The sequence below is a fragment of the Austrofundulus limnaeus genome, unplaced genomic scaffold, assembly GCF_001266775.1.
Source record: "Austrofundulus limnaeus strain Quisiro unplaced genomic scaffold, Austrofundulus_limnaeus-1.0 Scaffold169, whole genome shotgun sequence".
Taxonomy (NCBI): domain Eukaryota; kingdom Metazoa; phylum Chordata; class Actinopteri; order Cyprinodontiformes; family Rivulidae; genus Austrofundulus; species Austrofundulus limnaeus.
Window position 1 is genome coordinate 1153153 of NW_013952571.1, and position 18496 is coordinate 1171648.

The 18496-nt window shown below is 38.6% G+C and overlaps 1 protein-coding gene across 1 annotated transcript in view; it reads left to right on the forward strand.

Moving 5' to 3' along the window:
* The window catches only part of tncb (tenascin Cb), a gene marked incomplete at both ends in the record, with an annotated part of 90219 nt that overhangs the window by 65354 nt on the left and 6369 nt on the right, over window positions 1–18496 (forward strand). The window contains 2 exon segments of the mRNA XM_014017483.1: window positions 15382–15504; window positions 16748–16891. Of these exon segments, the coding sequence (XP_013872937.1) occupies window positions 15382–15504; window positions 16748–16891 (267 nt within the window).

Below are 18496 nucleotides of genomic sequence, written 5' to 3' on the forward strand. Positions count from 1 at the left end.
TCCGTGCTCTCAGTTTAGTAATCCGTGCGCACAAATTGCAAAAACTGAGAGCACAGATTAGTAATCTGTGCTCTCAGTTTAGTAATCTGCGCGCACTGATTGCAGAAACTGAGCGCACAGATTAGTAATCCGTGCTCTCAGTTTAGTAATCCGTGCGCACAGATTGCAGAAACTGAGCGCACAGATTAGTAATCCGTGCTCTCAGTTTAGTAATCCGTGCGCACAGATTGCAAAAACTGAGAGCACAGATTAGTAATCCGTGCTCTCAGTTTAGCAATCCGTGCGCACGGATTTCCGGCGGCTGTTTTTCTTTTTTCACCACTGACCCCCGGCGGGCTCCGTAATTTATTGACTATCGCGACAGGCCTAACTATACACTGCATTAAATGGTACCCAACCAATACATCCAATTACAAAATAAAGTAATTTACAAAATAAAAAGTAAAAAAAAAGAAAAGAAAATCCTTGACTTTGGTGTACTTTACCCTGACATTGATATCAAGTTATAAACTGACAGTGTTTATTCAACAGACACTAAAATGAATGTTGTTCTGACATTTTAATCATCAACTTTAATACTGGACACGGATGACTGAGAAGAGGTTCTATTCCCCTCAAAAATCTCATGCTTTATGATTTAATTGACCTTCATATTTATTTTTTCAGCTTAAGCTTAAATTATATATTTTAGCACATAATTTACATTTACTGGTTTTAAAAATAGATTTTTTTTGTTTTTGCTTTTACTTGTGCATGAGTTTGTGTCCCTTAAATGTCTATTTTTAAATTATTATTTTTCCCACATCTTTTTTCCCCCATGTGTTGCTTTTACATTTCTCCGTTTCCCGTTTTTACTTTACCTTATGCATTGCTGCCTTATTATGCAAATGAGGTGGGTGGTCCTTCTTGGGTCAGCTCCTCTCCTATTGGTCAACACACAGGAAGGAGCAGAATCCATGTGCAGATCTGTGATCTTGTGCTGCCTCAGTTTAGTTTAAAGTTTATTTTAAAACAAAGAAAATAGGAAAACACCTGTGTATTTGTATGTATGAATGTATGTATGTATGTATGTATGTATGGTCATATGTTTGTGTGTGTATGTATGTAAGTATGTGGGTATGCAAATGTCTCAAGAATGCCTTACACAACGACGACAAACAGTCCATGCTCAATAGGGCCTTCATTTTTTATTTAAAGTTAAATTAAATGAGTCAATGGAACAAACTGTAATCATTAATGAGTCAATGGAACAAACTGTAATCATTTATTACTTAAAATACCGCAAAACCTTTCCTGCACTTAAAACAATTGAGTTATTACATCAAAAATGTATTTCTGAGCTCCTTTAATTGATGGAAATGAGTGAAAACAACATTTTTCTAAGTTTAAGTTATTTCAACTTATTTCTGTTATTAAGATGTACTGTTAGGTTTTATGGTGAAGGATTGGTTCACTCCACAGCTGTTTGTTAATATGTGTTTCATTGATGTTGGCAGGTTTCATGTAGACTTCTGACATTCTGTATTTTATTTTATATATTGTTTTTGACTGTTTCGGTCAAAACTATTTAATTTCATATGTGGATATATGTAAATAAGCAGTGAGATTTAGAAAATTGCATCAACAAATATCCTCCCTTGGGTCTTAGCCCTGCTGGGGGCTAAGCACCCCTAAATGTCAGATCCTAGAATCGTCCCTGTGTGGAGCAATGGTAGAACAGCTGACTTGGGACCAGACAGTCAGAGGTTTGATTCCCTGCCGTCCTCACATTTTGTGATGTCCTTGAGCAAGACATCTGTGTCCTAACTTCTCCCCAGGCAGCTCACATAGCTGCTGCCCGCTGATTCTCTTAGATGTATCTCATGTGTAATGGGTCCAATGTCGAGCACAAGTTTCATCATTGTTTGGGAACATGCACTGATAACCATCTATAGCACATTTTACACACAACACCATTGAAGGACAAATTTCATTAAAATACATAGGACAAAAAAAAAACACATGGACATACTCTGAATCTGATCTGATCATTTGACTACCATCTATCAATAGTATGTGTGCTTGCTCCACCTGTGTTTGCATAAAGCAAGATTTAGGTCAAAAATGAAATAACAATTTACATTTGAATAACAAAATGAAGAGAAATACTGACCAAAGCATGTTGATGTATAGGTGACAAGTTACTGTACATCTAGAATGAGTCTGATCATATTTTACAGGCAAGTCTGTCTAGTAACTTTAATCAGGATTCATCACCTCTTTGTTTCTAGATGTGGTCATATTGTAGTCTACCTCAAGTCTATCAAAAACACCTGTTTTGAAACATGAAACTCCATATTATATTGTGTTCACTGTGTATGATGTTGATGTTTTGTCATCATCACCTAGAGAACGAGAAGGCTGTGATAAAGAACATCACTATCAATGTTGTCTCATGGGAGAGCTTCCTTTTGACCTGGTCTGCTGAAGATGGGGCATTTGAGGCCTTTCTGATCGAGGTTTCTGATGCAGCAATGAGCACTCAGTGGCAAAACCACACAGTGGCCTCTGATGCTTGCAGCCTCATCATCTCTGGCCTCTCCCCTGGTACCTGTTACAGGGTCAGTCTGTACGGGGTGTACAGGGGAACCATCCTAAACCCTATTTTTGCAGAAACTATTACAGGTATAAATGTAGACAATATTGGCTCTTTGCTCTCTCCTTTTATTTTCTTATTTTCTGCTGCATTCATCAAATTAACTAATAGTTTTTCCTGCTGAATTTCAAAATAAAATGTAATTCAAAAGCAAATAAACTCCTTAAATTCAACCTTTTTTGTATCAAAAGCTAAAAGTACAAAAGACTGCAAACATGTTCTCCACCTTGGTTCTTTCTAGTTTGTTGCCTTACATCATAACATTTACATGAATTTACCTAATTTCCCTTTGGGATCAGTAAAGTATTTTTGAACTGATTTGATTTGAATTGAATTGAATTTGAAAATAAATTACACAATTTAAGCCAGATTAATAAAGTTAAACAGAGAATAATAACTGGTTTTAAATTATTTTTAAATATATATAAAACTGAAATGGGTATTCACCTCTTTTCTTTGAAGCCTAACCATACCTTCAGTTGTCACATAATTAGATGATAATCATGATCCATTAGTGTCAGATGTTCTAAACTTGTTAAATGTCATACTCATACCGTTATAACTCCCCCAGAATCAACACAGTGAAACACCTTTAATAAAAGCTACAACCAGGCAAGAAACAGGAAAACATAAAGCATAAAAACTAAGAAACTCTGCCCACAGGTTAAACAATTATTCTTCTGAATAATGAAAAATAAGTATTTCAGATTCCCAGTCATGAAGCATAGGTCTGTGATTTCAAAATTATTTTCTTTACATTGGTTAAATTCATTATTAGAAAAATGCAAAGAAAATGCCAAGAGGGGGTTCTTTGAGCAGCTCTTGTGCTGAGATGTTAAGTTTTCACAGGACAGCCAAAAGCTGCTCAGAGCTGAGCTTCATGGAAGAATAGAAAAAGAAAGAAGAAAAAGATCAGGCTTAAAGAAAAAAAGGCAGACCATTTGGAATTTCATGTGGAAGAGGCGCTGTGGTTGGAATGGACAAAAATGTAACTTTTTTGTCCAAAAAGAAGACACATGTTTGATATGAAACAACACCTGTCAGTGTACTGAGAACACTATTGTTTCAGTTCAGAAGGTGTAGCAGTTCAGTTCAGAAGCAGTATTAGGTTCTGGGGATGATTTTTATCAGCAGGGATCTTGAAAATTGATCAGCATTGAAGAAAAGATGGATGGCGCAAAAAACAGAAATACTTTAAAGGAAGTTGTTAGTCTTTCAACAATCTGATACTTTGTTGGAGATTCACTGATCAGCAGGACAATCACTCTAAACACAGCTGAAGCAACATTACAGTAATTTAAGGAGAACAAGTTTAACTTCGAGGTTCTTCAGTCAAAGCACAGACCTCAATCTAAATTAGATTCCTGCTTGACTTAAAGATTATTACAAAAGCAGCAACCAGTCTGAAAAAGCTGGGACAGTTCGGTCATGAGAAAAAATAGAAAGTCAGGTAGTTTGAAAGACCTACCTCACAAAGACGACCCAGAGAAAAAAGAAAGTGACATGAAGTATTAATGCGGAATATTCAGTGTAGTTCAATTTATTATAACTAAATAAATAATCTATTTCAATTCTGAGGTTTAAGACAACAAAACAGTAAGGATACCAAGGGAGTAAACACCAACCCATTGTTGTTACAAAATATGTGTATTAGTACTAATAGATGGATACAAGTTTTCTTTTAGTAATTTTATGCAAAGAAAGTTCCAGTTTAAGACAGATGTTGAAAAGTAAGCTGCTGAGGGGGTATAAAAGCTGTTGTTTATGAGCCTGCATTTTTTTAGTACTTGCTAGGATATCTTTATCTTTTGAGAGTGAAATCTTTGGAAAGAAGAAAAATTGTATTTTTAATTGTGAAGACATCTAAAGCAATCAGGTGTTATGGTGCAGTAGTCTGTTCTTCAAAAATAAAAATAAAAAACCTTCCAGACAGAACGTGCACCCAAAATCCCCAAACAAGCTGCCCTGATCAGATGTCTGTCAAGAGCATATCTCTTCCTTTGATGTGGGGGATTGTGAAATAGGCTAATGCTCTGCAGCAGTACCCACACAAAGGCCCTTCAGTCTAGCCATGAATCTGCATTTTATCCACCTTTAAGCTGTCAGTCTTCCTGTTGGTCCAAGTCCAGCCTGGAACAACACAGGGCCTGTAGTGTGAACAGACAGAAACTAAGAGTTCAGTGTCCCTGATGAACTGGTACAACAGGTGCACTGGTTTCCCCTCCCACAACACTAACCACACTCATTTTTAGTGACTAACATGCTGCTAATCACAGTAGCTACCTTATTAAAGAGCAGCTTACTGGGACACTAAAACTCACCTATAGTAGCATTTAATACAGCATACACATAAAACTGAACCACATTGTGAAGTCTTTTTGTGCAAACTACACAAACCTAAAAACCAGCTGTTAATGTGTTTATGTCAACATTTATTCCAGTTTTATCACTGAGCATGTCACTGATGAGGAGCAGTCAAGTGGAAGAAAGATGGGGGTGCTCTGATGGTGGAAAAAACCCTGAGGCGCTTTTGTCACTTTGTGTGAGGCCTCTTGTCTGTATGCGTCCCGAGATCCCTCCTCATTCTCATGCTGCCATTGCCTCTGGGCTCTTGTGCATGGGTGCCAGGAGCTTCTGTGGCTGAGCAGAATATGGCATGTGCTCAACATGGCCCATTGTCTGCATGCTAATGGTGTGCTGAAACCATCTTAACATTTTTCATTAGCCTCACTTAATCCATAATACATTCCAACTTGTGAATGCAACTGCTGGCTAAGTTGATCACATTATGGGTGGCGGTTGTCGCTGGACTCTTAGAGCAAGATGTCGAAGCGAGAATAATGTTCTCCACAGAGGAGGAAATAAGAAAACTGAGTAAAAAGGAGGGAGTATCATACATATCATTAAGGAGCAATTGATGGAACCACAAAAAGATGTAGACGTTGCCCAGAACAAGTTTTACTCACTTGTAATTCACAACTTTATTTTCTAAAGTTATTAAACAAGACTGGAACTAGTTATGAACTTCTGCCTGGACACCTTCTTTTCAAAGGGTTAGCTGGCTTCGGCACATACCATGTCATACAACAGGCTCCTTTTTGTCAGCGGGAATTGTTTCCTGAATGTAGGGAGGGAGTTGGGTGTGGGTGTTGGGAGGGTGAAATCAGCAGCAAGTTAGTGCATGTTAGCTGATGGAGGCTGCCCTCCCTCTCCTCCAGTGACCAGTCAAAGCTGCTCAGAGGCTAATGAAGAGTGACAGCTCCCTGGGATTTGTCTGCCAGGCTCCTCATTTCCACCACTTCTTCTCAAAACAAATGCCTTACACTTATTTCCCGCACAAAGAAAAAAGGGGGTTTCAGGCTATTTCAAGGACCCCTGAGACCCTCACATTTGGTGCAGTGTTTTAATGAGCAGTGGCTTCCCTGAGCTCACTTATATCTGCTGAGACCTAGACTGCTTTAAATGCTCTTTGCAGTCTGTGGATCCATCTGTCTGCTACCGGAAATTTCTCTGGCCAATTGAGGTGCAGCAGACTCCTCTGAATAAACCCAGCTTGTTCCTGCAGTCCTGCCTAATGATCCCTTCAATCTCAGTTTTACAGCTCCACATGCACATCTCTGTAAGCACATGATTAGATCTCAGAGCTGCATTGCACAGTTCACAATATAAAGTTTAGTCAAAAAAGTTTTAAATTATTTAAGATGTATATGTTTAATAGAAGATGCGTTGAATTTTGGGCCGATACTAAGTTTGGATTCTTATAGCTCTGACCTGCCCAATACAAAATTAGGCTTATTTTGATGTCTCTTATAGAACTAAAATTAACAGAAGACGTGTTTAATTTCTTATTAAATAAAATAAAAAAATAGCTGCAACAGAACTGCACTGGTCTTTGGCCTTTTTTTTCCAATCTTATCAGAAATAAAATTACAATTGGATTAAACTACTAACAGAACCACAACACTTTCCCAACACTGCAGCTCAGCACATTATTCACTCATTGGCTGCAGAAAAGAATTTATTTGAAAAGTAGATAGCTGCAGTCAAAGTTACATCAGACAGATGAATAAACTCTATTGGCTGTTAGCAGCTGGAGTTTTGTTTGGCAAATAGTTTGGCATTTGAAATGTCTAACAGTAAATAATTCAGTTGGATTTTTTCTGGAGAATCTGAAATTGATACTTTTATTCTTACTGTTTTATTCCAGATATTTATTCTCCTAATTTCAATTTAAATGTAATATTTATGTGATCATAATATGATGATGTTTATAGTCAAAACCACTTTCTCCATTAAACATCTGCAAGTTACTGAGCCTTTTCTCTCAGTCACTGGAAATCTACAAATGTCTTTCTTATTATTACGCAGGGATCTGAACAAATAAAACTCAGCAGAAAATACCGGTAATTACTGTCTTTAACCTCTTTTATTAACATCGTTAGCATTGTTAGTGCTGTTAGCACCAGTGAATGAAGCCTACCTGAGCCTAAAGTTTTCCCAACAGGCTAACAGTTCCTAATATAACATGTGCCATGACGGGCAGAGGTTGAAAGCTCAAAGGACTCTAACAAAATATGTAGTTCATTCTGCATCTCTGCTGTTGTTTGCTGATGAACAGCCAAAGCTAATAATCAGACTAGTGATAGGATAAATGACTCTTTGAAGGGATCCGGATCTTGGGGAGCCATTTGTTTCATAGAGCCGTTCAAAAGAGCCGTTCGATTTTGAATGTTACGTCATCACGTAGGGAAATATGCCATCACGTATGGCGACGTGATGACGTCATCATGTGACGTGGGTGGAACCATGTGTTTTGTCAAGCAGAAACCCCCCCTCCCCCTTTCCCGTGAGCTTCTGTACTCCACCGCTCTGCCTGTTTTCTGTGAAAAAGCAAAGCGGGAGCAATTTAAGGATGAAAAAATAAAGATTATATGAGGAACAAAATAATTAAAACTACAAATGGCTCATTACTGCCTGCGACTCGACTCCTATTGTTCGTTGTACAGAGCCGTTCAAAAGATTTGAATGGTTCGTGAACGTCATATCACTAAATCAGACAGTGCTGATCATAAACCGATTCCTTGGATTTAAAATGCCAAATATATATAATGCAATTAAAACAATGATTTAAGAACTACAGTATAATGATGAAATCACACTTCAAGGATTATTATGAAATGCTGGGCTGATTTGAGGAGTGCCAATCTAAGGCGATCACAAACAAAACACATTGACTTCACATTCAAAACATCTTGCATTTCTAACAATAGAAGGGTATTAAAGTAAAACACATAAATAGAAGAAATGCATCAGGACTGAATATCAAATGGTGCTGACAAGAAAATTCATAGAATAGAATAGAATAGAATAGAATAGAATAGAATAGAATAGAATAGAATAGAATAGAAATAGCTTTTATTATCCCGCCGAGGGGAAATTCAGGTGTCACAGCATCATCAGTAGAAAGGTTCACACACTAGTTTCTTTACAAACTATAGACAGTACACACAAAACAAAAATTAACACTGACTAGCCATGATACAACTACTATACAACCCGGTTCCAAAGTGAACCGTTTTTACCAGCTATGTCTCTTTAAGAACCTTCTGCCTCTGTCCCGCCCATTTCAACACCTCATCGCAGCTGCTTCTCTCTACAGGACTCTGCTGTTTGTTTGTGGGGTGGGGGTATCACCGGGGGTGCGGCATACTTTACTTGGCATCTGAAAATACATTTCCTCAGAGGTATTTTGAATCTGAAAAGGGCTGCACTTAGAAGTAGCATTGGGAGCTCAGCAGACAGGTTCAGTTTCACCAGTTTGCTTTGTTGCTGCCGCGAGCCTGCAGGAGTCACGGGCCGGGGGGTGGGGAGACATGCTCTGTGATGAGGAAGCTCAGCTTGGAGACACAGCCCAGAGGAGGAGATGATCCCAAAAGGCAGTTCTAGTCCCAATCGGTCGTTTTTGCTCCCCTGCCTGTCTGTCTCAGGACACTACAGGATTTCTCAATCATGCATGAATTAGTGTTTCCATCAAGGCTTTTTGATGCGCATTTAGAAGTGTCGCATTAAAAATGCAAAAAAAAAAAAGTCGGATGGAAACAGCAAAATTCAGAAAAAAAAAATCCTCAATTCGCTAAAAAGTTTTTACGCTCGCTTGAGGTGGTTTTTGGGTTTTTCGAAAAACACTTAATGCGCAAAAGGACAGATGGAAACACTTTTGCTGAATAAGTTGTGACCTAGCGAACATTCACCTCATGTAGCTGATCAGCTGTTCCACGGTACCGGTACCAGTTTCGGGTCGGCTGCAGCCGCGACTGGCAGCATAACCCTCCTCCTGCTGTCGGCGTCTTCTCAGTAATCCTGTAATGCGAAGAAAATTGCATTTCTTTCTCAACATCTCCAGACAGCAGTAACATCGCCAAAACTAGTTGATAATAGAATAATTACAACTTTCCTGATAGCAGCAACACGTTCCTGAGAACTTCTCTCTATTATCCTGAGATGTGTGGACCCTGCGAGTTAAGCGATGGTTACTTTCTGTTTACTACGCACATGCGTATGACGTAATTGATTCGCTTCAAGCCAGTTGATGGAAACTCTGTTTGACTCGCATTTCTTAATTTTTTCCTTTTTTGCGAAATTATTAAAATTCGCTCAAAATTCGAATTAAAATAGGATATAATTGGATGGAAACATGATTGAGTGCCTCCCCTTTAACTATGTCACCTTCAGTTGTTATGAAAATGCAGTCAGTTTGTATAAATAAAAAAATAATTTGACTTCACATCACAGCTGTTTCTAAACACCTTGAAATTGGCCTCTGTCTCTTTAAAAGGGCAATATCAAGTAAAATCAACTTTTTTGAGTTTTATATCACTTTATAATGATATCATCTCATCAAAAACATGCCCAGAGTCTTGCTTTGACTCATTCATGCATGTTTAAGCAATCCTGTAGTGTCCTGAGGCAGTCAGGCAGGGGAGCATAAACGACAGTTTGGGATTAGAACATCCTTCTGGGACCAGCTCCTCATCTGGGCTGTGTCTCCGAACCGAGCTTCCTCATCACAGAGCACCTACCATGGCCTGCCCCACCACTCTGGCAGCAACAACTTGCAAACACCTGGTGAAAACCATGTCTGCTGAGCTCCCAATACTACCTCTCAGTGCAGCCAAGTTCCCCCCTCCCCACACACTTATTTTTTTTACCAAGTCATGCTCTAAATATATGACTTTGTAAAAAGTAAAGTTTCATGATATACATGCAAACTCACATTTATAAAAGTATAACATAAAGAATTGTGCAAGAATAGCAAATGATGTTTTGTTTCAGAATCCAACATTAGGAATCAGAAATTGTCTGTTTTCAGTGCAAAAACAATCTCAACAGACCAATAACTGTAAAGTGAAGAATCACAATGCAGACAAGAAACACAGATGTGCAATTACAGCAGAGTAGTAGTGCAAATGATTGTTCAGTTGAATGAATAATGAATAACAATGATATAACAATGAATAGTAACAGTACAAATGATTGTGCAGCAGCAGGTGTATAAACACATTGTGATTTTGTAAACACTTATTGTGATTTTTGGACGTGGTGCTGGTTATAAAGTCTGACAGCTGCAGGTAGGAAGGATCTGTTGTAACGCTCCTTTGTGCACCTTGGATGCAGCAGTGCTGCAGCTTCTGAATAAATGAAAATGATTTAACACAGTTGTTTATACTTTTAGCAGCTCTTTTTATTCCACAGCTGACCTGCTAAAAATAACAGATTTTCTTGTCTGGATCTCTGAAAGCAGGACTTCAATCTCTGAACTTGTAAAGTTCGTCTTTTTATTTCGCTGTCATTTTCATGAATGGACACTTCCTTTTATCTGAGGTAGGAAACATAGCCTTATATGGTGTTTTGGGGGTGATAATTATGCTAATCTCCTCTCCTCGTGCACGTGCAGCTGGATACGAACAGGTGGAATTTACGCAGCTCATTTACACACTTTTCCTGATGATAGAAGAGTTTGTTGAATCTGACGTGGCATGTTCGTACGAACCCTTTGTACGAACAAAAGTAAGAGAAATTTAGGATAAGAATACGAACATGTTCTTGCATGAGGCCCAATGTTATCAAGGGAGTGTAGATTAAATGGGAGTTTGTTCGGGTTTTTTTAACCTAGGAACTCAGAGAGACACAGCAAAACCCGGCCGAACATTAAAAACAATGACAACAGAGGCAAGTGAGATTTTTTAAGATTCACTTTGCAAAGGAGAACCCATGCACTTAGCTTTGCTCAGATGAGCTCAGAGAAGTCCAATGAAGTTCTGACCTCTGTGGCCGTGATCAGACTTTTATTAAAATACGTAAATGTTGCGTCACAAGTAAAACAACGAATCAACACATCATTTGCTGGAGTATATCAAAAACACAGGAACCAATGAAAACACGGTTACTGGGGTTACGGTGTCTTATAAAAAAACCATGAATACTTGTTTTTTGTGCTGGACAGTGGAAACTTACAAGAATGTGGAGAACTGGTGGTTTCGATCATTAATTATAACCTAATCTCACAGAAACTGCTTCACAAGCAGTCTCATGGCAGCCAAACTAACCTTATCTTACAGAAAGGCCTTGAGAGCATTTTCCCATCCGTTTGCTTGACATGTTCCTGTTGAAAGCACATCTTGAACTAAACATTTGTAACGTACTAAAAACTTTATTTGATACACACACAATGAACTTTAATGAAATGTAATAAAGAAAAACCCTTTCAGAGTTCATTCCAGAGCCTGGGGGCCACAGAGGAGAAGGCACGGTCACCACGGGTCTCAAAGCGAGTGAGGAGAACCGTAAGGAGATGCTGATCCTGTGAGTGGAGGTCCCGTCTGGGTTTGTAAGGTGAAATGAGACATTTAATGTATTCAGGTGCTTGGCCATGAAGAGCTCTGAAAGTGAGGACCAGGATTTTGAACCGGATTCTGAATTGAACTGGAAGCCAGTGAAGTTCTGCTAGGATCAGGGAGATGTGGGTGAATTTGGAGGTTCGAGTTAGGAGTCTTGCTGCGGAGTTTGGACAAGCTGAAGGCGATTTAACTGTTTCTCATTAATAATACTCTGGATCTCTGGAGGTGTCTCGTCACCGTAGTCCATGTTGTCACCTCCCATCAGCCTTGTTTTGATGTTAACAGCATGAAAATATACGAACCTTATTCCAACATTTACTCTTGTCTTTAGTCATCCAACCTGGAACACCAGCATCACAACTGGTTCAGACAAAAATCAAAGTGGCTCATGGATGGTAGCAGGATCAGAATCTGACTGATACATGCCTCAGCGAAAGCCATCATTAAATTAGCTGTAATCAGAGCAGCTACGATTTTGACAGATTCTTGGAGTCTTGTTAGAAGAGGACCATCCCATAAAGACATGAACGCATTCCAGCCTGGGTGTGAAAGTTCTAGTTAAAATTAAAAAAAAAATGTTTTATTATCAAATATACTTACCGGCCACTTTATTAGGTACACCTTGCTGGTACCTCCTTTTGCCTTCAGGACTGCCTTTATCCTTCGTGACATTGATTCAACAAGGTACTGGAACCATTCCTCAGAGAGTCTGATCCATATTGACATGATAGCATCATGCAGTTGCTGCAGATTTGTTGGCTGCACATCCCTGATGTAAATATCCCATTCTACCACATCCCAAAGGTGCTCTACTGGATTGAGATCTGGTGACTGTGGAGGCCATTTCAGTACAGTGAACTCACTGTTGTGTTCAAGAAACCAGATATTCACTTTATGACATGGAGCGTTATCCTGCTGGAAGTAGCCATCAGAAGATGGTACACTGTGGTCATAAAGGGATAGACATGATCAGCAACAATACTAAGGTAGGCTGTGGAGTTGACACAATGCTCAGTTGGTACCAATGGACCCAAAGTGTGCCAGAAAAATATCTCCCATACCCCTGCACCACCACCACCAGCCTGAACCATTGATTCAAGGCAGGATCCATGCTTCCATGTTGTTGATGCCAAATTCTGACCCTACCATTTGAATGTCGCAGCAGAAATTGAGACTCATCAGACCAGACAACATTTTTTCAATCTTCTATTGTCCAGTTTTGGTGAGCCTGTGTTAATTGTAGCCTCAGTTTCCTGTTCTTAGCTGACAGGAGTGGTACCTGGTGTGGTCTTTTGCTGCTATAGCCCATCCTCATCAAGGTTTGATGTGTTGTGTGTTCAGAGATGTTCTTCCGCATACCTCAGTTGTAATGAGTAAATTTGAGTTACTGTTGCTGTTTTATCAGCTCCAACCAGTTTGGCCATTCTCCTCTGACCTCTGGCATCAACAAGGCATTTGCGCCCACAGAATTGCTGGTCACTGGATATTTTTTCTTTTTCAGACCATTCTCTGTAAACCCTAGAGATGGTTGTGAGTGAAAATCCCAGCAGATCAGCAGTTTCTGAAATACACAGACCAGCCCGTCTGGCACCAACAACCATGCCACTGTAGAAAATAATGCGCTATTCAAAAATGGCATGTTTGAATAAAAGCAGGAACCACTGGATTTCTTCTCTAAACTTTATTCTCGCCTTCTGACTCCAGTTTCGCAGCACAGTATTTTTAACTCTGGCTTCAGCAGAAGGCCTTGAGCTAAAATGCTCCTTGTGCACGCGAGAGGAGATTAGCATAATTACCACCCCAAAAACACCATATAAGGCTATGTTTCCTACCTCAGATACAAGGAAGTGTCCATTCATGAAAATGACAGCGAAAACTAAAAAGAAGAACTTTACGAGTTCAGAGATTGAAGTCCTGCTCTCAGAGATCCAGAAAAGAAAATCTGTCTTTTTTAGCAGGTCAGCTGTGGAATAAAAAGAGCTGCTAAAAGTATAATCAGCTGTGTTAAATCATTTTCATTTATTCAGAAGCGGCAGCTGTTTTAAATGGTGGAAAAGATTTGTAGTGCTCAAACTTTTTGTCGGAACTTGTTTTCGGCATTCTCTACAAAATACGTCTTTCTGCTGCTCATCTGTGATTTTGAATCCGAACCATCTCCAAATGATTGAGCCGGACCTAAAATAATAATTAAAATGCAACGTAGACCATCTCGATATAAACGATATAGGCTCGTCTTGTATCTCTTTTGAAAAAATCTTGATATTTTTAAAATCTCGAGATATCGCCCAGCCCTAGCCGGAGGGATAATTTATGTTAGTCTAAATTATTACATTTAAAATTATAACTCTAATTCAAGCAGAATAGRCTATTGTCAACATAATTATGGAGTGTAATTAATTTTCAACTCAAAATATCTTCAAACTAACGAAATGTAAAGTTATTAGTGAAGAAAATCCGTCTGAATTACAGCAGACTGACTGCTCGTAAAATATACGACAGGTCTGGACCGCACATGAATTTTGTTCGTATTTGAAAAAAAATCTTAGAATACGAAAACATTGGTGAATGCCACAAATTTTCCTAAATCACTCTGCAAAACACTTCTACCCATATCATAACAATTCAACCTTTTAACCTCTTCAGGCTCTTCCTGGTTACACCACTGAAGGTGGTTACTTATACCTCAGATGTCAGAACGTAACCAGCTTAAGTTTATACAGACAGAAAGAACACATTGATAAGATACACTGTTGTGAGATTGGTTTCTATTATATATTTATAGCTATGGTAGTTTGGTAGGATGACCACTAGGGGACACCAAGAGACTGGCAAGGGGTTAGACTAGTTGAGTGAAGAAGCGTTCATTTTGAATCCTGTGCTCCAGTGGTAAATAAAGGAGAGTTCTCATGACAAGACGCTCCCGTGTCTCATTTCATTTCATTTCATGACACACACCATCTCTTTCTCTGTTTTAGCCTTAAAGGCTGCAATGATCAGAAAGTATAAAATACAAAACTGCATCTAACATTCAGTTACACATTTACAAAGTTTCCTTTACCACGTTCAAAGTTAAATCATCTTTCTTCCCCATTCTGATGCTGGTTTGAACTGCAGCAGATCGTCTTGGCCATGTCTACATACCTAACTGCATTGAGTTGCTGCCATGCGATTGGCTGTCTCGACATTTGCATTAATGAGCAGTTGGACAGGTGTACCTTATAAAGTGGCCCGTGAGTGAAATAAGCTTTTTATATTTTGAACTCTAATTAGGGATTAAAGTTCCTTTTTGTTTTTTGTTGAATCATTGTCTCAAATGTCGTCTGTTACTACCTGCCCCCCTGGGTCAGTGCCTGTTTTGGTAAAGGAGGTGATGGTGATCCTGGTTAATGGGGAGGGAGCAGGGGGTTGGTTGTCAGTGTCACATAAAAGACGTGTCTGTGCGTGTGTCCCTTGTCCTCCCCGAGGGCAAAGCTTTACTCTTGGGTTGCGTGGTGTATGTTTCATTTTTGTGTGCTCCATGAAATGAGGGCAAGTTAATCTGTCTGTCACACAAGATACTGTGGCTCGCAGCCGTTAAGTGGGAAGGGTCTTTCTGTGGGCTGGGACCTCCTCAGGTCCCTCTTTTGTCTGCCTGTCTTACAAATTCTCTTCTGCTCCTGCTCCTTTCATTGTAGAACTTCCCCTGACTGCAATAACTGGATTTTTGTGTCTTTTCCTGCTGCTTCATGTTATTGCAGAAAACACTCACATCACATGTTGATATCATGCATTCATATTTCACAAACAAAAAACAGATAATGATGTCTTCCCCCCTTCCCCCATTTGCTGCTTCTGTCTCATATGTAACAGACTTGGATTTACCAAAGGGCATTCGTTTCTCAGATGTGACTGACACATCTGCCACTGTTCACTGGGTGACTCCAAGAGCTCGGGTGGACAACTACCAGGTCACCTACTTACCTGCCCACGGAGGTCAGTATCTCTGTGAACAGAGAAACACACACTATTATTGTTGTTTATTCTATTAAAGGCCAATCTATGGAATTAGTTTTGTGCCTTAAAGATTGAGAAAAACTCTTAAATGATCAGACAAATTAAGAATTTGAGAAAAATAACTATTAAAAAGTAATTTCAAAAGCAAAACTTAAAATCTGCAATCAAAACCTTAAAGCAATATTGTAAAGTATTTGTCTTGTCTTTGTTAGATAGAATAGATTTTTGTTATCAATTTTCTCTGTTTCATTCTCAGTGGTCAGAGTTTTTCTCTCACTGACGGCTTTGCCAGCTATTGAGAAATGTTGGACAATGTGTAGCATTTGGAGTCTGTGCTGTGAATGACTCAACTACTTATCACACCAAAACAGAGTTCAGTTTCTGTAAAATGAGACAGTCAATATTTACTTTAAGAGATAATGTCAATATTTTATGCTAGATATGAAGATATGCTAGATATGAAGCTCAATGTCTGTAAATATGGCTCAGTAACAGTCATATAACACCAGAGAAAATACACAAAACTATTATTGCCCCGTAGCCTTTTGCTGTGGGTGATAAAACACTCAAAGGTTGGAGTGTTAACTGAGAATAGTATCTTCCAACTTAACTTTTAACTTTTATTCTTTTTTTTTAATTTTTATATTTAAAATAAAATGAAGCTTTATTTTATTCCAAAAATAACCGTTTTTGGTTTTGGAGACTATTAATTGCTGTCCAGCCAGCTTGGATGTTTTAACTCTAACCAGCATCATTTTCCTCTCCCATACTAAGGCGACACTGCCCTCTACTGACTACTTTAGGCATGTCCTCTAAAGACATATCAAGATGAAAAAAATAACAATGAACATCAATTATGTATAACACATTTAATAGAATCTGTTTCTTAATTTCATTTAAATCAAAACATATAAAATATATTTCAATTACAACCGATCATTTGGATAAATGAGTGTGACGAAAAAGTCCATTTAGTCTGAAGTGCATTTATGAACCTTTTCTTGTGCTGAAGTCAAATTCTCAACTTTTCCAGACTATTTCCTGAAATAAAAAAGTTGGAATTTCCACAGATTAAATGACATAGTCCAGTGAAATAACTTTAGGTGAGGAAACACAAGTAAAGAAACATGCTGAGATACTCAACATTTGATTTAAAAATAATAAAGCTAAAAAATTTAATATTTATTTTCAGAAAATTGATACAACTTGTTTTAACTTCCAGGTAATGCTAAGACGCTGACAGTGGATGGCTCTGAGTCTCAGACAGTGCTGCCCAACCTGACACCTGGGGTCACGTATGAGGTCACTATTGTTGCCCTCAAAGGTCAGAGGGAAAGTGAGCCAGGATCGGACAGTGTCACCACAGGTATAAGACATAACAACATGCACAGGAAAATATATTAGTTCTTTTTTTGTTTGTTTGTATGTTTGTCTTATTCAGAAATGTAGATTTGTCAGTTAGGAGCTGCACAGACACAGCACTCAAGACACATTCATCAGAATGCATAACTTAGGCACAAACAGGAAGCAAAGAGGAAGAAAGGAAGTGTTCTACCTCACTACTTAAAGCTGTGTTCAAAATAAATCTGCTTTTGCTCATGTAGTTGTGTGATCAAAATGAAGTTATTTTGTTCTTGCAAGAGCTCTGAGGAACTGTTCTGTGCACAAGGTCTAGGCAGAACTTTATTTTGCAGTGGTATGCATCTGTGGGGGTACAGTCTACACTTCTTATAACAAAAGTTATAAGGAAATACATGGGTTCTTCTGTTTAAGGAAACAAACAACCTCTGTGTAAATATGGGACCACACAATAAGTGAACGTGGGAAAGTGACTTGTTTGATCTAACAATAAATGTGATCATTTATTTACAGAATCAAATAAATCACTACTATACAGCTTATTGCGGACCAATTACCTATAAAAGGTTTAACAACAAACTTTTAGGTTTAGATGTTAATAAACCATTTGCTTGTGGCGCTTCTTCTTAAGTTTTGGCAGGGCAGGTTTAAGAGGAAAGAAAGGAGGAAGAGGATTTGTTAGTTTTAACTTTATCCTTAAAAATGTGGGTTTTAACCAGAGGGCATATGTCTCTCAATGAAACCACCAGACCTCATGTACACTCAATAACGGTCAGCCTTTACCTTGGACCTTGGTTCAAGTCAGGGAAGATCGTCCATTTGGGGTGAAGAACTCTCAGATCCTCATCCAGCTGGACACTTCTAGGCGCGTTACTCTTCAGCGTGTATTGGGTTCTTTAAATCAAAGATCAGAGATGAGGCACTTCTCTGTATCCTTCTCAAAAATAGAATAATTCCGCCATGGAAGTTTCAAAACAAAGGTTGCTCTGATAATGGTGAGCAGGATGGAGTTGTCCTACTCGGCTGTCGGGTTTCTCCCTTTTTGCGTGTGGGCCGAAACCTCCACAGCTTAGTCGCTGATTCTCCTTCTCCGAAGAAAAACAACTACATCCTCGTGAAGCATGAGCGCGTTCACTCGGCAACTCAACTAACTGTGTTAGTTCAGACCAAAGATATTAATTTAAAAGTAGGAAGTTAGTGAAGGACTGCCAGGTGTTGTTTTTCTTAAACAAAAATTGTTGATGTCTGCAGATGTTGTACAGTCTCTTCTGACCTGCTCTCTGTTTAGAGTACTTAAAGAACACTTAAAATCCCTTAGCAGTTGACCCTAAAATTCCTTTAAGACCTTTTTTTTAGCATTTGTAAGGGTATCAAGCTCCAGAAAAAAAAAAAACAGAGGAAGTCATCGGACAACTTGGTTTTCAAAAAAATGCTCCAGGTAACATCTGGAAATATCAGGAAATGTTTAAAGGCATAAACCAAATAATTTTTTGCCCACCGGTGGAACAAAGACTGAATGAAAACTTAAAAATTAATTATTTTATATAAAAAAATTCATTATGATGATTCAGACAAAAATAATTATAAAATGTTTTATAATAAAGCTTAACCA